Raw genomic sequence first — 20,510 nt, forward strand, 5'->3', positions numbered from 1 at the left:
GCACGAACCCGCGTCCCCTGCATTGGCAGGCGGACTCTCAGCCACTGCGCCACCAGGGAAGCCCTAAAATTTATTTTTTTAAAAAAATTTTATTTTATTTTTGGCTGCATTGGGTCTTCATTGCTGCGCACGGGCTTTCTCTAGTTGTGGCAAGCAGGGGCTACTCTTTGTTGCGGTGCGGGGGCTTCTCATTGCGGTGGCTTCTCTTTGTTGCGGAGCATGGGCCCTAGGCACGTGGGCTGCAGTGGTTGTGGCACGTGGACTCAGTAGTTGTGGCTTGCGGGTTCTAGAGCCACAGGCTCAGTAGTTGTGGCGCAGAGGCTTAGTTCTGCAGCATGTGAGATCTTCCCAGACCAGGGATCGAACCCGTGTCCCCTGCATTGACAGGCGGATTCTTAACCACTGTGCCACCAGGGAAGTCCCAATATACCATAGTTTGCTTAGCTACTTTTCTCTGGCATTTGGGGAGTTCTCTAGGATAGTTACCTTGAACATTTGGTACTGTTTTCAAAATTCAGGTTTAAATGAATGAGATGTTTAGTTACTTATGGTTAAGCTTTTAAAGGATGTGATTGGATTCAGTGGCCATTTTTAAAAATAGTTATGTTAAAGAATTGTTAATATGAGAGAGCTTTAAAGTACTAGTTTGTAATATAAATTGACAGATTTCTTATGGGCCTACATTTTGACAGCCTTTTATTTTGTAGCTATATACTTCCATATATATCTACTCATCCATATATATTTACACGTGTGTGTGTATATATATATACACATACATATTTTTATTTTGGTATTTGGATAATCTGACATGAATTGGAGTGACTGCTATACCTTTAAAGGTATAGAGCACCTTTACATCATGGAGTGTGTTTTCTGTTTTCTCTATGAACAGATTTTACTTTTATAGCTTATAGGGGAAGATGAATCCCTTGGTTTTGTTTTCTAAGTACTGTTCCTACTGCCAAAAATCTCAGTAACAGCATCTTCAAAAGATAGCTTTTTCTGTATCTTTTCAGTCCCCACCCCTCCACTTTAAAAATAAAAGATTTTCTGAACAAATTAAGGTAATATGAATTCACGTTTAAAAGTCCCTTCTGATTATAAAATCAATGCTTAATGTAGAAAGTTGAAAAAGCATGGAACAGTATAAAGCAAATAAAAATTACTTAGTCCTACCACCTATAAATAACCAGTTTCTTAAAAAAAAAAAAAATTATTTCTTTATTTTGGCTGCGCCAGGTCTTAGTTGCAGCATACAGACTTCTTAATTGTGGCATGTGAACTCTTAGTTGCGGCATGCATGCAGGGTCTAGTTCTCTGACCAGGGGTCAAACCCAGGTCCCCCTGCATTGGGAGCACAGAGTCTTACCCACTGGACCACCAGGGAAGTCCCTAAATAATCACTGTTAACAGTTGATTATTTTTTCTGTGTATGACTCTTTTATATCCTATATTTTTTAGTTAATATTATTGTGATAATTTTCCCATAAGTATTTTGCTTATAATCTAACAGGAACTTTAGATCTGTAAATGGTGTTAAAAACATTTATTTCAGGTTCTCCCGAAGATATCCATTTCTCTTTTATTCTTTCCCATCCTGCCTACCTAGATTTTAAAAAGTAAACTCTTCAGATATGGAACACTTACTTCTGTTTTAACAAAGGTGTTAATTTAAGCATATTTAATGTTTAATCCTGAGTGCAAGCATGAAAAAAAATTTTTTTTGTGTGTACATCTTATTTTTCTCTAGAAAGTTACACAGTGGAAGGACATAAGACTTATATAAAAATATTACAAATCAAAATGTTTCATTTCTGTGTGAAGACAACGTTGTTTGTACTCTCCCACTTGTTTTCAGGACTGTGTCACAAAGATTGTTTAGGTCAGAGTGAGCAGTCTGTGCATCAGAGGGTCAGAAAAAGTACTTCTAAAATGTTTAGTAGCTTTATACAAAATGTCAGTGAGGCTGTGATCATCTAGGATTGAATTACTGGCCATGTTACAATGGAGTAGTAGGTGTTTTCTAGTTAAGGCAGTAAGTAAAGTTGTTTATAAATATCACATACTTTGAGGGCTGAGAGGAGTCTTAGAGATGGTTTTGTGTACTGAGCTAGAGTGGAGGGTTAGACGGGGCTGGAGAAGTGACATGATTTGCTCAAGGTCAGTCACCGTGTTGATGGTGTTGGATTGTGAGCCTCTAACTCAGCACACTGCATTATGCTTTTTTTTTTTTTTAACATCTTTATTGGGGTATAATTGCTTTACAATGGTGTGTTAGTTTCTGCTTTACATTATGCTTTTTACAAAAGTCAGTACCTACACCATCAATAGCAGACCCCCCCTCCCGCCCCGTCCCCCTCGCCCCTGCCCCGTCCCCCTCCCCCTCAGGAAGGTGATGGATGAGTATTTAACTTTGTGCTCAGAACACTGCTGCATTAACTGAAAGTGTTGAAAAAGAAAGAAGAGACATGGTTCCTGCCTGTTGGTTACTTTTAACTATAACTTTAAGCCCCTGGAGTGGGAAAACTTTTTTTTTTTTTTTTTTTTAAATGATGACACACTACTACGTTAAGTGGATTTTGGACATTTTTTTCATGATACATTTTGAAATTCTTTGTTGATTATGTAATGTGGATAAACAAGGGCAGTGAAGCAGTTTAAGAAATCAAAGCTTTCCTTAAATAGTAGAAGGTTTAAATAAAATAAGCAGGTTTGGCTTTTGTATTAATCTCAGGGTCCATACTTTTGTAAGGTTAATGAAAGCTTATAAGAAGATGTGTTTAGTGCTTTAATAAGTAAACCATCTTGAATAGAAATGACTCATTTTGTTTCCCGGAAAGTGGTCTTCTGTTTATTTTTACATTAATGTTTGTACAATAATATTTATTCAGTACTTACTATGCCAGGGATTGTCCAGCTGGGGATACAGCTGCAAATAGAACAGAGACCCAGTCTTCATGGAGCTTACATTCGCTCAAGTCTGAGATTTCAGTGTGTTTGGGAAAAAAGTACAGTAAATAAATTAAGGTAACTTCATCTTTAAAATTTGTAATGAAGATGTTTTAGGGCTTTCTTTGATGTAAAACATAAAAACTGTTTTCTTGGTGTTTGATACTTGTTTCCAGAAATATTCATCCTGTGGAACCAAGGAAAATACAATAAAATATCCAATAAAAATCTTTTTCTTATATTACTGATTTGATTACAGTTTCATGCTTTAACACTGCAGAAATCCGCCTGGAATGGCTTATGAATTAGGAAATAAATATAGCTTAGGTATTTGCATAAAATACATAGAGAATTTATGAGAGTTCAGGCTCTGGAGGCAGACCTGACTTCCCACCTCCGTGGCTTTGTGCTTGTCTGACCTTGGACAAGTATTCTAACTTCTGACTCAGAGTTGACTCATCTGTAAAATGAGGGTAAGTAATAAAAGTATCAGCCTCATAGGCTTGTTATTAGGGTTAGTGACGTAATTCACGCAAAATTCTTGATACATGGTGAGTGTCCAGTAAAGGCTAGATTGTAAAACTTCTGTTATCACTATTTTTACTCTTACTACTGCTGCCATGCTACTATTACTGTGGGAGTTCTTAGTAGATATTCTGTATACTGTACAGCATATAATTCAGATGTGTGATTAACTTAACGTAGCAAGACATATTCAGCAACATAACCCTTTGTTACTGGAAAGCTGTTTAATCAGCGATGCAGCCGTTAATTTGCTAACACCTGTGGAAACATTGAAGTAGTCATCACTGACTTCACTACAGCTACATTATTTATATATTTGAGCTGAGCATCCAGCCTGCCTCATTAGGATTTTTACCTGTTCTGTTTCAGTACAGATAGGATGGAGGAGTGAAAATGTCATGCTGGGGTAAATGATTTATGAATACCTAGAGTCATAGTAGAACGTACATACTTCTGATTTTTTGCGTTTTTTTGCGGTACGCGGGCCTCTCACTGCTGTGACCTCTCCCGTTGCGGAGCACAGGCTCCTGACGCGCAGGCTCAGCGGCCATGGCTCACGGGCCCAGCCACTCTGTGGCATGTGGGATCCTCCCGGACCGGGGCATGAACCCGCGTCCCCTGCATCGGCAGGCGGACTCTCAACCACTGCGCCACCAGGGAAGCCCTACTTCTGATATTTTTTGTTGTTATTGCATGTTGACTAAGAACAATCCATGTGATTGCTTAGCCATACTCAGGTTAAGGCCAGTGTGAATTACTCCAGTTCATTCAGGGATGAGCTGGTTTCTTCTCAGGGAGCTTATAGTTAGTGGGTGATTTAAGACATACATAAATAATAAAGTGAGACGTGCAGGGAGAGAGGTAGGGACACTGTGCTATGGTAGTTGTAGTTGTATGGTCACCCTTGTTTCTCCTCAGAGATGCATGCTTTGGTTCATTGCACTTTCTGCTGTTATCCCCCCGAGGTCACTAACTCAGTCTGTACCCCATAGCCAAGAACTCAGAGCTTGTCCAGAACCGGAGAGTCTGAAAGGTGAGCCTGCTTCAGTGTTAAAGGTGCTGTAGAAGACATGGGACTCCTGGGTTTAGAGACAAAGGATGTTATTCTCAGGGCACTGCAGGCAGCAACTTCATAGTTGTGTTGGTTTCCTTTGCCCCTCAGATTCCATGGGGGCAACACAAAGGGGTTCAGTGCAGGTGGGTGCTGCCCACCTGGTGGGTTTGTGTCATAGCTGAGAAACCTTTAGTCTAGGGCCTCTGAATCTTTTGTGATGGGCTGCACAGAAACCTGCCTGACCTTTTTCCAGAGGAGGACCTGAGCATTATCACACTGGACAGCAAACAAACCTGCCCTCTCCTCACGAGGGAGATGCTAACAGTCAGATGCAAGACTGTTCACTATGTAGTAGATCCTTGAAAAGACAGTCTGTATGAAAGCCTCCAGGGCCTCCACTGGCAAAAGGTGCAGAAATGCTAGAGACCCATGGAGACTTGTCTCCCAACAGACCTCCCGGTTGCTGGTCTAAACGATGCTACGGAGTTCATGAGTTAACATTGGTGCACATAGCCTGTTTATTCTTGAGCTGCATCCCAGAGGCCTTTTCTATTTCTGAAATGCTCCATGCTATATTCAGGACCACTTATCCTGAAATAAAATTTGATTCTCTAAGCGCACAGGCTTAGTTGCCCTGCGGCATGTGGGATCTTCTTGGACCAGGGCTCGAACCTGTGTCCCCTGCATTGGCAGGTGGATTCTTAACCACTTCGCCACCAGGGAAGTCCTGCTCTAAATTTTAGGTATACAGCGTTTCATGCCGGAAATATATATTTAGGTAAAGGAGTCAGGCTAGTCTCACTTAGGACATACTTCTGGGTGAGCTGCCCTAAACTTTTCCTACATTTTTGAAGTTCCAAGTTTTTTCCAAACTTTTTAATACAGGGACCGTATTTATGTATGTTACATTTCCATCTGTTAGAATTTGGGACTGAGAATAGGACTTTGGCTTACTGGGAATGGTAATGTAGTAGAGCGAGGATAGAATACTTAGTGACAGGAAGTGGCGTGGGAGATTGAAGGAGGGCAGCCTGTGTAATTAAAAGGTGGAGTTTTAAAATTTAATTTTGTTTTTTCAGTAAAAGAGTTCAAGTAAATGTTATCTGTATTGTGTGGAATTTTGTTTTATATGGTATATTTTTACATATAAACAGTGAAATTTCATCTGTGAAGTAGGAAGTATCAGGTGGTACCTGTGGTTGGTGAGTAGTTTACAATCAAGTAATCATAAAATGGACTGTTGTAGTGATTGTTTCTAAATGATAAACTAAGCGTTTATATTGGACAAATGGCAGGATTTTCTTCAATTACAGGGATTAAGTTTTAGAAATCCTCAAAACGTGAGTATTTATTTCCTATATAAGTTGCTTCGAATGTTTCACTTTTTCATCAAAACACTGCTTTTCAATTTTCTTCCAGTTTTTTTTTTTAAGCTTACACCAAGGGTCAGCTTTTCTTAAAAACAAGAACAAAAATCTTTACTGTTTTTCATAAAAGAAAAATATGTACAGTTTAAAGAATTATCAAGAAGTTAGTAGCTCTGCAGTCACTGCTCAGGTTCAGAAATAGAACCTGTGTGTTGCAAAGCTCTGCTAGTACTTTCTCCCTGCAAAGTTAACTCCTGATTTTTATGGTAACCATTTACTTGTTTTTCTTAATGGTTTAAGCACCTAAGCATTGCAGGGGATGTTAGTAAAGCAGGAGATTATTGATATAATGCAGTGGTTTTTAACCTTATTTGACACGATATCCCATTTTGATATTTTATATTTTGTAATGCCCATTTTTCCATCCTGAAGTGAAATTCATATATAAAATTACATACCAACATACACAGTTAAAATTTTTTAATATAATGCCCTAACTGTAACATAAAGGAGAAGAAAGTGAATTTGTGATGAAATATGCATTTCAGTGTGTAAATGTTTGGGCATGACTATAGTAGAAGACTAATGAATTAGCCAGATCCCTGTAACCTACTTAAATAAATGAGTTTGGATTTAAGGGAGGTTAAGGGAGGAGTTATCTGATAGAGGGTTTTCTCTAACGTTTTGAAATAAGGGCAAGAGAATATTTATGCATGTGGGTAGAATCATGTGAATGTGTCACCCATACATGTGTGCTGACTGGACCAGATGTTTGTAGGAATTTAAGTGTCCTGAGTGACATTGCTGTTGGTAGAATAATTTTCTGTAATGGTGAACTCACCTTTCAGAATTTTAGGGAAAGAGAAAAAGGTTTCTTGTTTTATACAATAGATGTATTTCTGGGAAAGAGGTTTTTTTTTTTTTTTTTTTTAACCAGTGTGGATTTCTGGAGGGGTATGTGAAGATCTGGTGGGATGGGGGCCTAATACTGTACTTGATTGCATGGATCTACCCGGGTGTTGTGAAATGTCTAACATCCTGTTCCTCTCTACCCCCCACCCCACAACAGTAGCACCACCCAGTCCTAATGTCAGACAGAAGTACCTGACAGTGGCAGTATTACCCTGGATTTAGGCTTGTGTTGTAGCAGATATATTACATAACTTTTCCTCTATTTTTGAGGGCCTGTAAGGGTAGATTCTATTGGGTCTGTTTAACCTGCAGGCTCCAGGAATCCACGATACACCCCCACCCCAGATCGCCCCATCTCACCCTCACCCTCCAGAAAAACCCAAGGTAAAATTGTTGTGAATATTTGCCTGTGTATGTTTTTCTGGGTTAGTATATAGTTTTCATGAGATTCTTAAAGAGTTTCTGTGACCCACAAAGGTGGAACAGATGTTTCTGCCTAAGACCTCTTCAAGCAATTAAATCTGGTTATTATGCTAGTGGTCATTAGTACTTGCTGATTTTGTATCTTAACCAGGAAAATGGGCTCAGACTCTGAACTGGCTGCTGGGAGCAACCCTTACTGTGAGAGGCTTGGTTAGAGGGACACAGTGGAGTAGAAAATTTCAAATTCATTTGTTAGGTGGCTTTATTGTAGGTAATTTTACATTTTACTGATAAGGTTAACATATTCAGTAAAGAATTTGGCTTTTGAATTGGTAGAATTTTTTTCTTTTGACATATTATCTTCATCTTTAGGTAGTTTGCATTTTTATGTCTAGAAAGACCACAATCTATTATTTAAGATTTATAATCCCTTTTGGGCAACATAAAATGTAAGTACTGTTTCAGAATTCATATGTTGATGAAAATTGACACATCGTCATTTTCTAAGTCAGTTTAAAAAATCAGTTATTTTACCTTGTTTTGGATAGTTGGTACTTTCCTCTAAAATTGGGGAAATTAAAAAAATTGAATTTAAAATTACAAATTGAAACTTACATAATTGTTATAAAAATACAGGATTTTTCAAAATTAAAATTTTGTAAAATGTTTCCTTTGTTATTTTACTAAGAAACTTTAAAAAATAAATTTATACTTAATGCTAATGTTAAAATCCTAGTCGAAATAGTCACATAAACATGTACACATTCTCAGTTATCTGTAGTAATTTATGGATTTTCAGAATGTTAAGAAATGGAATCTATGTCTTTAAAACTCGTAGTTTTAATAGCTTAAAATGTGTCTTTAGCCAATGATTTTGTGGATTCACGCAGCAAAATGGACAGATTGGAGCTTTCCCCTTCACTCCCCCGGGCCAGTGTATGGTGGGGTAGTTAGCTGCTAGCCAAAAAATGCAAGCAATTGGGATTGAAGAAGCAGCAAAGGATGTAAAATAATATATAAATGCAGTGATTAACTTGACCATATAATTCAAGCAAGCTATCCAAAAGATTGTAGTTCTTATATATATTGTATATATATTTTTTAAAAATGTGTACTTGTTGATTTAAATGCCTATTCCACATTAGAATTTTTTCCATAACTGGTTCTCTGCCTTTATATGCTTTCTTCTAATGTTCTCTTATTTCTGTCTCTTCCCTTTTATCCCAGTTCCAAATCTTTATTTTTTTAGAAAATATCTTACAACTCACAAACTTTAAGCATAGGATAAAATTAATTCATTTCCTAGGACCTGAAATAAGTGCCTTTCATTTCAAGTCTCTTCTTTTCCTCTCCTTGCATCAGGCAGGTCTACTTTCAGCCCCTGCTCTCTTCCTAGTGCCTCTGCATTGTCTGTCTGTTGTTCCCCTTCAAGCCTTTGTCTAAGATAATTTTCCAGTATTCAGCAAAATGGGAAACTTTATCTGGCAGAGTTGGGGAATCTTCTCAGTCTGGACTCTAAACTAGAAATATTTTAAAGTTTTAAAAGACATACTTTTTCTGGTTTATTTAATAAAGGAAAGATAGCCTTTATAATAGTTGTCTTTGATTTCAGCCTTCTAGCTTTTTTTTTTTTTTTAAAAGTATAACTTAAAATTAATTGTTTTAGAAACCACTGAAAATTGCTTTTGGGTTAGTTAGAAGTGTGTGGTTGTTGCTTCCATTGAGACATATTTATCTTCAGTCTCCAAATTAACAGGTATTCAGTTTACTGTCTAAACCTGTATAAAATATCTTTAGGCTTTTCTTCCGCCAAGAACAAAAGTGGTGGTACTGTTTCTCCACACCTCACTCCCCCCTTTTTTAAACAAAAAATGGTTTAGGACTTATTTAATTCAGGCAGGACTGCATCACCTTTTGGGTTCTTTGTTTTGCAGTTTTATGTTTGGGTGTAGAATCAAAGCTTAAAAAAAACTTTGTATGTAGAGTATTTGACACAGTGCTCTTAATAAACACTTGACAAATATGTGAGTGAAAGAATGAACGAGTGAAGGGATCAAACTTAGTTGAGGTGAAGCAAGAGCACCCTGTCATTGGGTTCGTCGGCTTCTGATGGAGAGGTTTTGTGGTCGGCTCTGTCAGGTGAATCTGAAGATTGGCATTGGTTTGCAGACCACTGGAAATCCCGATCTTTTCAGTCATGTGGTAAGAGCATACTCTAGGAATACAATTTTGGGCTTATTTCATAAATTGAAACTTTAAAAATATATTTTATTTGATAGAAACAATACATGTTCATGTAGTGATTTTATAAAGTCTGGTAAGGAATGAAGAAGAAAATAAAACTCCTTTGTGTGTGTATACCTGGAGGTATATTTAGGTACACAGACTTTCAGTACATACTCTCTATAAAATTGAGGTTATGTGCATCCAGTTTTGAATTCTGCTTGTGTGTGTGTGTGTGTGAATCCAATTAAAATTTTTTTTTCCCTGTTTTTGGTTTTTAAACCTTACAGGCCCCTTCACAGATGTAGTCACTACAAATCTTAAGTTGCGAAATCCATCGGATAGAAAGGTGTGTTTCAAAGTGAAGACTACGGCACCTCGTCGATACTGTGTGAGGCCCAACAGTGGAATTATTGACCCAGGGTTGACTGTGACTGTTTCAGGTAGCAAACCATGTCCTGAATTTATGCTGTTCTTTTACTATATGCAAACTGCTGCAGGAAATGTCTTATCTTGGGGTGAGGGTGTATGTGGTCAGTTTGTAAGCAGTTACTGTCGTTCAAAAAATGTTATATCTATTCTTTATTTCTACAGCTTACTACCACATTCTCTGCCCTTATTATTTTGTCTTTGAAATGTTGTATCATTTTTGTGATTGCTCATCCTCATTCATTCAGATCTCTAGCTGTTGTTACGTATTGCATGCAGCTGTGGAGGTGTTATCCTAAATCTTTTGCTTAAAAATGTACAGTGCCACTCTTTTGCCAATAGTTGTAAACTTAGATGCGTCTTTCTGCCTTTTATTGTTAATGCCAACAGTGTCCCGCACTTGAAAACTTTAGTTTTGTCACCCCCTTTTGTGTTTACTTGTAGTCCAGGGAGTGTGCTTGGTTCCTTCCATGTGTGGATTGCTTACTCCTGCCGTGGAGTCTGTGCTGGTGCCAGAGTTAATGCCCTCAGACTTCCCTGACGATATCCTTTCATGATACCATCTAACATAGCAGAGTGATAGGAAGCAAGTAGGAGAATGTAGTTTACTTATGGGAGAACTTCTCAGGCCTCACACAGAGACCATTTACTCGTATTTTCTAGCAGTAGTTCTCACCTCTGTGAAGCTCTGCTGTAATTGCACAGAGAGCAGGAACACACGCAGACCTTTCCAGATTAGAATCTCTGGGGACACAACCTAGACATGTGTATGTTAAACAAAACAAAACATGCCTGCGTAATCCTGATAGGTATTGCTAAAATATTAAAATAATTCTGTATCAGTTTTCTAGTTTTCAAGCCCACAGCGGATTAAAAACAGAAAATTATACAAAGAGTGAGCGCCCGGGGCAGGCTCACTGAGATGTTCATCAGTGGAACCTGACTGCAGAGGCAGTCAAGGACAGACGTCAGAGTTCTTGGGGGCACTTAATCCTCCCTCAGTAACTGTATTCCCAAACTCAGAGCTAGGAGGGCCTAGAGAAGATGCTTTTAGTGAGTCTTGTGTGGTGGCCTGGCAGGCCTGCTTTCATGTTTGTCTGGCCGAACTGTCAGTTCATGGGGAAGATGGGTGGGCAATAAGAAGAGTTGGCAACGAGTGTTCTGGAAATTGCTCTCTAAGTCCACAAGCCTTTTTAGCTCAATTGGAAGAAGATAAAATTATTTCTATCCACATGGTTAAAAATAGATTTTGGTGCAAACAGCTATATCCCTAGGAATCCATGGAACTATTCAGAAGGACTTTTTCTTTAGGATTCTAGCTTTCTGAAGTTTTACTGTATTAATGTTTCTTAAGAACCTGTATACTTCTCAAAGCCCTTTCTCTCACATAAGCCCCTTGTATTGAGCACCTGACTTACTAAAAACTCCTTACACACCAGTTACTGTTTCCATGCACACCCTTGATCCCTCTCCTCCACTGAGAACTGGCACTCCAGTGTTCAGTGCAGTGCCTTTCCGGGTGAGCAGGCACTCCAGCCACGCTTCCTCCAGCAGCCTTCCCTGATTGACTCTGTCTGCATACTCTCTCCTTTTCTCCCTCTCTCTCCCTTTAGCATGCACCTTTATGGATTTACTCCTTTAATCTGTGCTAAGATTGTCTTCCTCTTGTTACATGGTCTGTAGCCTTAGAAGTATGACTGTCATAAAGTCACAACCATGTTTGAAGTTTTCTTTTTATCCAGTTTCTAGTGAATAGCGTAGGGTGGTTGTTCAGTGAAGGGTGTTCCTGGAGATACACTGTGCTTTATCTGGGTTATGGGCATTTATCCTGTGCATTTTCTACAGCTGTATATTTGGCCCTTAAAATTTTTTTTTTAACCATGATGGGAGTTAATGGACTTCTCAGACATACCTTATAAAGAAGATGTTCTTATATAATTGATATTTCTTACATTTGCTTCATTTCATCTGTCTTTTTGAAAATGTTGACATCTGTCTATCTTAGAAATAATCTAAATATTAGCAGGGAAGTAATCTCCACAATATTGTATACATATTGTGTACAATTGCTGATTCATTCTTTATATTCTCTTATTAGATTTATATTACATAATTTTAAACCACATGGAACGTCTAAAAACCCTCTTGTAGGCCACTGAAAATCATAAATACTTCAGAAGAAAATTTGAATATAATTATTAGGAAGCTGGAAAAAGTTTAGAAATCATGAGGCTGTATGGTTTCCTTGTACACTTTGTTGTCCTAGACTCATTTAAACAAATTAATAAACTCTTCTTGAATAGGTGTGTATTTAAAATCTATTTTAGAAAAATTAGTTATATCAGAACACTAATGTATGGTAGTGAGTTTTTATGTTACTTAGAATTTCTTGTATAAATACTTCAGTTGTCTAATTTTAAGAGCTGTTATCACTAAATACTAATGTGAAACCTAAGTTTATATTATAAGTGGTTTTAATAGGCAATTTACTAGATTTTGAGTTTATAGGCATTTTAATAGTTAATGTTGGCAAAGTTTTGAAAAATTTCCAAACTTAAGTTTAGAGAGGGCAGTCATAGATGGATATTTATTTATTTTTAGTAGACATTTGTTTATTTTATGGGTTGTTAAAGACTTAGCAAATCAGAAAGGTAGACAGTTTAAAAATAATTGGAAACCATAAAGTTGTTTCTGGATCCTTACTGTAAATAATCCAGTGTGTGCACCTTTCCTGGTTTTCTTTAAATTTGCAAATTAGTGAGTGAGTACTAGGAATGCAAAGAAGCAAACAAATGCAGAAGTCACTGTCATGTGTCCTTTCTTCTTCTTTAGTAATGCTGCAGCCTTTTGACTATGACCCCAATGAGAAGAGTAAACACAAGTTTATGGTACAGACCATCTTTGCTCCACCAAACATTTCAGATATGGAAGCAGTGGTGAGTAGAGAAGTTGAACAGAAGTTGTCTGGGGAAATGTTGTTTAAACTGTGGGTTTTGTTTAGCTCTCCATTGAGAAACCTGGTTTTTAAAATTAACAAAATCTGTAAATCTGTTCACTACAGATAACCCTGACTCATTTCAAGAACGAAGGAATTTTGAAATAGTACGCCTTAGAGACAGTTTTGAAGTGCTGCTATTAAGAGTGAAGTCCTGTAATCTCTAGGGCTGTTAGTGTGATTTTAATGGATTGTGATAGTAGCTCTTCCTAGGGTTCTATAGGAAGTTCTGTGGCATTGCCGGTACCTGTGGTGGGTGAGAATAACGCAGTGTGTACAGGCAGCTGTAGTCCTGGCTGACCTGGGGAACCCCCTGCGCACGCGCGCGCGCGCACACACACACACACAGACACGCACAGCAGCTACGCTAACCCTTCAGTTGTCCCTTGAGGCGAAACCTATTTGTCCCCATTGTATCTCCTCTGTCTCATTGTTTGGTTTTGTTTGCTTTCAGTGGAAAGAGGCAAAACCCGATGAATTGATGGATTCTAAATTGAGATGTGTATTTGAAATGCCCAATGAAAATGATAAATTGGTAAGTAGGAAAATATAAGAAAATTGGAAGCTATTAAGCTCTCAGTTACTTTGAGATTGAATTCTGCTTCTGGTTTTGGCCTTTGTGATTGTGTGATATGGCTGTTCCACTTTATCAGACTCAGTGTTTACGGTTTTTAAAAACTTAATGTGTATATGCTCTTTTCATTTCATAACATTTTGTTCAAGAAGAAAAATACTTTTAGATACAAGCTGGATGATGGAGAAGAACCGCCTAATTCTACCAAAATTTTGCTACTTAAACCACTTCAAGTTCTTTGTTAGAATGAGACATGTGTATACATAAATATAATTAAATTACAGACATAAACCACTTTTTGGCAACTATATACCTGCAGTCTGGGGATAAGATTTAATTTACATGGACAAACAGTTTATTCCAAATTTGGCTATTTCCAGATATTTTGTTCACTATTGATCAAAATACATCTGATTTTATTCCTTAGTAAATAATTTTTATGTTGCTTTTTGATTAGTGTGAGGCAAATACAATTTGAGGGACTGAAGTGTATGTGCATGGAGTTTAAAAAGTAGTCTTTTTTTTTTTTTTTGTCTCACTGTTGTGGCCTCTCCTGTTGCGGAGCACAGGCTCCAGACGCGCAGGCTCAGTGGCCATGGCTCATGGGCCCAGCTGCTCCGCGGCATGTGGGATCTTCCCAGACCGGGGCATGAACCCGTGTCCTCTGCATCAGCAGGCAGGCTCTCAACTGCTGCGCCACCAGGGAAGCCCTAAAAGGTAGTCTTATAGAATGGGTTGTGGTCACTTTATTCCTTTTCTGAAACGCAAATTTGAATTTTTTTCTGTGGTTTGTAGGAGGGGCTTGAAGGGTAAGTCGGTTTTTGTGTGTGTGATTTAACATATAAAATAATATGGATAAATAGAATTGTTTGGCACAATCAGATTATAATTTTACATGACTTTTTTCTTTGCTCTGGAGGCCATTTGCCCTATTGAAAAGTAAACTTGCAGATTAAATACGTGGGGTCAATTGTTGTGTTACTCTTAGGATAAGCTGAAATGAAGAAGTGCCTGAATGGTAATTAGGTGTTGACCAAATCATTTATTGTGTTTTTAATGCCTTATTAAAGGGATTTTGAAATATTTGCCAAAAACAAAAAAATGTGAATACATATGTTGTTACTGGAAAGTGAGACTTTGATGGCATGTTGATGCTTCCCATTTGGAGTTTACTTTCTCTTTTGCTAGGCTGCCAGGACGCTAATAGCTTGCATAACTCTTATTATTGGAACCAAGAAAAGAGCACATTCATCGCGGTTGACTTATTTTATTTCTAGTTTTATTGAGCTATAGTTGACATACAGCACTGTATAAGTTTAAGGTGTCAGCATAAACATTAGTATTACATATATTGTGGAATGATTACTACAGTAAGTTTAGTTAACATCCACCATCTCATATAGCTACCCAAAAAAAAAGTTTTTCCCCCTCTGATGGGAACTCTTAGGGTCTGCTCACTTAACAGCTGTCAATATACCAAACAGTGGTGTTAGCTAGAGTCAGCATGTAGTACATTACATCCCCAGTTCTTGTTTATCTTCAATTTTGTACCTTCTGGCACCCTTCATCCAGTCCTTCCTCCCCGTTCCCCGCTTCTGGTAACCACAAACCTGATCTCTTTCTACAAGTTTGGGGCTTTGTTGTTTTGTTTTAAGATTCCATGCATAAGTGAGCTCATACAGTATTTGTCTTTCTTTGACTTATTTCACTTAGCATAATGCCCTTAAAGTTTCGTCCATGTTGTCACAAATGGCAGGATTTCCTTTTTTTAATGGCTGAAATAATATTCCATTGTATCTGTATATTCCAGTCTGTATATATATACCACAACTTCTTTATCCATTCATCTCTTTTTTTTTTTTTGCGGTATGCGGGCCTCTCACTGTTGTGGCCTCTCCCGTTGCGGAGCACAGGCTCCAGACACGCAGGCTCAGCGGCCATGGCTCACGGGCCTAGGCATTTCGCGGCATGTGGGATCTTCCCGGACCAGGGCATGAACCCATGTCCCCTGCATCGGCAGGCGGACTCTCAACCACTGCGCCACCAGGGAAGCCCTAAACATTTGTTTTTTTGCAGTTTGTTTGATTTGAAATCAAAATAAAGTCCACATACTGCTATTGGATGGTATGTTTCTTAAGTCTCTTAATCTATAGATTCCCTCTGTTTTTCTCTTGTAAATTATTTATTAAAGAAACCGAGTTTGTCCTGTAGACTTTCCCACGGACTAGATTTTGCTGATTGCATCCTTCAGGTATCTTTTAACTTCTCTGCTGTCTTTGGTATTTCCTGTCATTGGATCTAGAGACTTGATTAAATTGAGGCTTATTTTTGCGGTGAGGGCGAGGCAAGACTACTTTGTAGGTGGTTATCTGTTCTCTCAGGGAGGTACCTAATGTCTGATTTTTTTTGTTTTGAAGTTAGCAGCCGTTGGTGTGCAGTGTGTAGATGAGTGGTCCCAGCCAGGGGTGGTTTGCCCCTCAACGGGACAGTTGTCAGTGTCTGGAGACATTTTTGGTTGTCACAGCTAATGTGGAGGGGCCTACAGACGTCTAGTGGGTAGGGGCCGGGGATGCTGCTCAGCTTCCTACAATGCACAGGACTGTCCCCACAACAAAGATTCTCCAGCCCCAAATGTCAGTGCAGTTGGAAGTGAGTAAATACAGTTTAAGTCCATTGATTCATTCAAGGTTGTGTAATGGTGACTTTGTCATTACTGCTTCATTGTATTAGTTAGAGAGTAACTGGAGCTCATCTGATACCCGCTGATTCATTCAATGGTGGAGTTCTAAAGCTTTCTCTTAAGTTATAGGCTTTCAAAAAATGAGTTGGTTACAGTGTCCCTCTGATGATGTACAGTCAGCTTTCTGTCCTCCTTCCTTTCCTTCCCTTCCCTCTTTGCCGTGTTGTTATGGACTCATGGACTTAAAATTCCTACTGTTTCAGCCCCTTGCAGTTATCGTATTGGTGATCAGATTGGCTAGTAGCCGGCTCCTGAGTCCTTTCACCTTAGTAGTCTTTGGTAATTTCCTTCATGTCTAATATGGCAAGATACTTCCAGGCTCAGACCTGGGATTAGACATTTCTTCAAGCCCTGGGTCCTTTCAGTGGGAGATGGTATTTCAAGACCACAAGCTGGGCACTGGGAGTAAGACAGTGATTTTTAGTTTTGTGAGAATTCCTATCAAACCATTCTTTTGGCCAAGATTCTAGTGGAGGCCTGATTGTCAGTTGAAGGCACTTTTAATGGTAAAATTTTAATGGTGAAATTAGTCAGTATCACATAAATCACATAAGATGATGCTCATCCTTTTATTTTTTGAGGTGTTGTGATTGTGTTTAATGGTTGGGTTATGTTCTTGAAGCTCTTGGATAATTCAAATTGTGTAAAATCCAACACTAACAGAGAAGGATGGGCAGGTCCTCTTGTGCACCAGCTGCAGTGCTGTTGGAATATAGCAACTCATGGCTTCTTAGCTTTGCTGTTATGCTTCTTGATGGACATTTTTAAGTGTTTGGAATTCACATTTCAAGTTTGGCACATAAAATGAGACTTTTAATATTTCAGTATATCAGATTTATATAATTCAAATGTGCAAAAATATTTGTATCTATACTAGAGGTGGCCTTAATTGATTAATGTGCGTGTTAAAAAGAAGGGCTGAAATACAGCTGTGTTTTTATGAGGCGGTGTTTGCCAGAATGTGTTGGTTTGGAAGGGCTCTGTGGTCAGATGAGTTTGGAAAAACGCTATAAATAAGCACACTGCATATTTGCACATTAAAGGCTCTGAATAAAGAAAATCTGATTAACCTAGTATTTCTTTTTTGTTTCATATAATGCAATTAACTTCCCATGGAATGCCAGATGTTCTGTAAAATACACTTTTGGAAACGCCGTTCCTGTGTAAGCTCATTCTTGTGGAGCTGCTAACCTGCAGGTTCTACGAGAAATCCCCATTACTGAGGGATCACTGAAGTGGGCGCAGCCTGGTACAGACCTGGTGCTGTCCGAATTGTTGATTAGTGACTTCCTGTCAAGTCATAAGCTTACTGTTGCATCGCATCCTTTACAGAAAATGTGAAACCTCAGAGTAACCAAATCTGGAGTGTTTATAATAGTATAAAATATATAAAGTTTTTGTGTATTTGTTATAATGATTAAAGATGAAACCTTTGGGCTTCCCTGGTGGCGCAGTGGTTGGGAGTCTGCCTGCCGATGCAGGGGACGCGGGTTCGTGCCCCGGTCCGGGAGGATCCCGCGTGCCGCGGAGCGGCTGGGCCCGTGGGCCATGGCCGCTGGGCCTGCGCGTCCGGAGCCTGAGCTCCGCAACGGGAGAGGCCACGACGGTGCGAGGCCCGCGTACTGCCAAAAAAAAAAAAAAAAGATGAAACCTTTTACACACACACACACACACACACACACACAAAACACCTCTTTTCTAATACTTTATTCATGTGGTAATAAAACCCTGTTGGTAAGACCCTAATGGTATCTTGCCATTTCTGGTTTAGTATTGTCTACAGATGAAGTTGATGAAACTGCTTAAAGACCATAGTATCTCTAACATACTGATTTCTTTCTAGTATCCATAGATACAGTTACGAAATTACTTAATATCCTTTTTCTGTATGTCTGTCTTCAGTTTAGTATGAACTTTGTCTGTTAGGAAATTAGGGCATCATTGAGTAGTGTTTTACCTAGATAAAGTTTGTCAGTTTACTACAGACAAATTGGTAAGATGCCATATGAAGCTGAATCCTGACTACACAAATTGATTAAAGATGAAACGCCCTTATTCAAGGAAAACACATTTCTAAATGTGCAAGATCCACAGAAATATGAGAACTGTTGGCAGCCTGTATTTTTAGAAGTAGAGTACAAAATATATTTTTTAGTTTATATAGTCACGATTGCTGTTAGTAAATTCCTATAGTGACATGGTTTGACCCCTTATTTATTTTAGTTTGTTTGTCAATATGTTTTAAAAAGTTTGTTAATTTAAGCAAACTTCAGTTTAGTTTTTTTTTTTTTTTTTGCGGTACGCGGGCCTCTCACTGTTGTGGCCCCTCCTGTTGCGGAGCACAGGCTCCGGACACGCAGGCTCAGCGGCCATGGTCACGGGCCCAGCCGCTCCATGGCATGTGGGATCTTCCTGGACCGGGGCACGAACCCGTGTCCCCTGCATCGACAGGCGGACTCTCAACCACTGCGCCACCAGGGAATCCCCCAGTTTAGTTTTTAACTAAGTTGCTGGTGACAACTTTTTTTTTTTTTTTTTGGTGGTGACAACTTTAATACACAGCTCTCTCCAGATGGCACATGTACTTTGTGTTCAGCCTTAGTGTTCAGAGCAGTGGAGAAGCCCATGTTCAGTTACACATTTACTCCAAAGAGTTGCTCATCAGAATTTATGATCTTTAGTAATCAACTTAGAAAAATTTGGTTCGCATCCAAAGCAGTTAGATAGCACAATAGCTATCATGGTTATTGATACTTTCTTCTCAGAGTTGGTGTAGGTAGCAGGTAGCAAAACGTGCTGTTGATTCAGTGTGTCTTATGTTGGGTACCCCATCCCACTCTCACCCCTGCCCGCAGCTCCTCACCCACCTCCCCGAGCCCTCAAAAGAAGTAGACAGGCAGTCAAGTACATTATGTAAGTACACCTTTCCCTGTTTGAGGATCTGGATCTTTTTAGGTATGCTGTTAGTTCTTGGGCATCTACTGTTTCTAAAGACAGTTGGAAACGGCTGTGTTATTATCTTGTTGATTTCTTTAGGTTTTTTAGGACCTTGATACTGAATATATAACTCAGAAAATGATTGAAGTTTTTAGTCATCTTGTAGGATAAGAAAGGTGCCAGCTTTAGAAGTATGGTGGTTGAGTCCATGTTTTTATTTTTATGGTTTAAAGAGATCATTTTTGTGATAAAACAGTCCTAATTTATTTGGAACCATCATTAGAATACGGGCTTCTTTTTGGAAAATAGCTCTCTGATTTGGATCATACATAGAATGACCTAGGAGTCCAAGAACCCTTTTATTTTAGAATAAAAAGAGGTACTATTAATAGTTATTCCTGGACAACAGGCATTAACTAATACTGCCCTTAGGCACTAAGGTGTGTGGTCCCCCTAGTCCTCGGGGACAGCAGGACTTTGACTGGGTGCATTTCAGTAAGGTAATGGCCCACAGTCTTCAAATGAGTTATGTTCAGGGCTACTACTGAGACCGCTCAGTGCATTCCCTGGGTTGTTGATAGCTGGACGCAGATGATACTGGAGTGTCGACTACTTTCTATTTTACAAACTGGAGTTCTGTGAATTATTAGCTCTTTTTAGTTATTATCAACTCTATATTATGAAATCTAATGTCCAGTTAGTGGTTGTGTTTTTTTTTAGGATTGAGTGTGGTTTTAATTAACTTGTTATGATGTTTTACAACCTCTTCAATTCTTTATGTTGAAATAAAAATTTTTTTTGGTTTATTTTAGGCCACCAACTCTACTTGACATTTTCCAAATTTAGAAAAATTATTACATTTCATTTATGCCCTCCATTTAACATCTATCTGTTAATGACATATTTTCTAGGGAAAAATACTTGTCATAATGAAGCCTGAAGGACTGTTAAGAATAGGGAATTTCAGGGGCCCTATGTATAAAGACTTTTTGTAATGAAATATACATTATTTTCTGTTGAGACAAAGAACAGATTGGGGACAATGCATTATTAAGTAAGATGGAGTAGTCTTAGTTATGTACAATGACCTGGATATCAGTAAGTATTTTATTTGTTTGTTTTTATTTTTGGTTGTATTGGGTCTTTGTTGATGTGCGTGGGCTTTCTCTAGTTGCGGTGAGCGGAGGTTACTCTTCGTTGTGGTGCACGGGCTTCTCATTGTCGTGACTTCTCTTGTTGCAGAGCACAGGCTCTAGGCGTGTGGGCTTCGGTAGTTGTGGCATGCAGGCTCAGTAGTTGTGGCTTGTGGGCTCTAGAGTGCAGGCTCAGTAGTTGTGGCGCATGGGCTTAGTTGCTCTGTGGCATGTGGGATCTTCCCG

General features: G+C 38.7%; 1 protein-coding gene across 2 annotated transcripts in view; it reads left to right on the forward strand.

Moving 5' to 3' along the window:
- VAPA (VAMP associated protein A) overlaps positions 1-20,510 on the forward strand; it is a 37,591-nt gene that overhangs the window by 8,343 nt on the left and 8,738 nt on the right. For both annotated transcript variants that reach the window (XM_033439413.2, XM_004275959.4), the window contains exons 2-4: positions 9,747-9,899; positions 12,718-12,821; positions 13,335-13,415. In XM_033439413.2, coding sequence (XP_033295304.1) covers positions 9,747-9,899; positions 12,718-12,821; positions 13,335-13,415 — 338 coding nt within the window. The remainder of the gene's footprint in view (positions 1-9,746; positions 9,900-12,717; positions 12,822-13,334; positions 13,416-20,510) is intronic.

The sequence above is a fragment of the Orcinus orca genome, chromosome 15 (genome assembly GCF_937001465.1).
Source record: "Orcinus orca chromosome 15, mOrcOrc1.1, whole genome shotgun sequence".
Classification (NCBI taxonomy): domain Eukaryota; kingdom Metazoa; phylum Chordata; class Mammalia; order Artiodactyla; family Delphinidae; genus Orcinus; species Orcinus orca.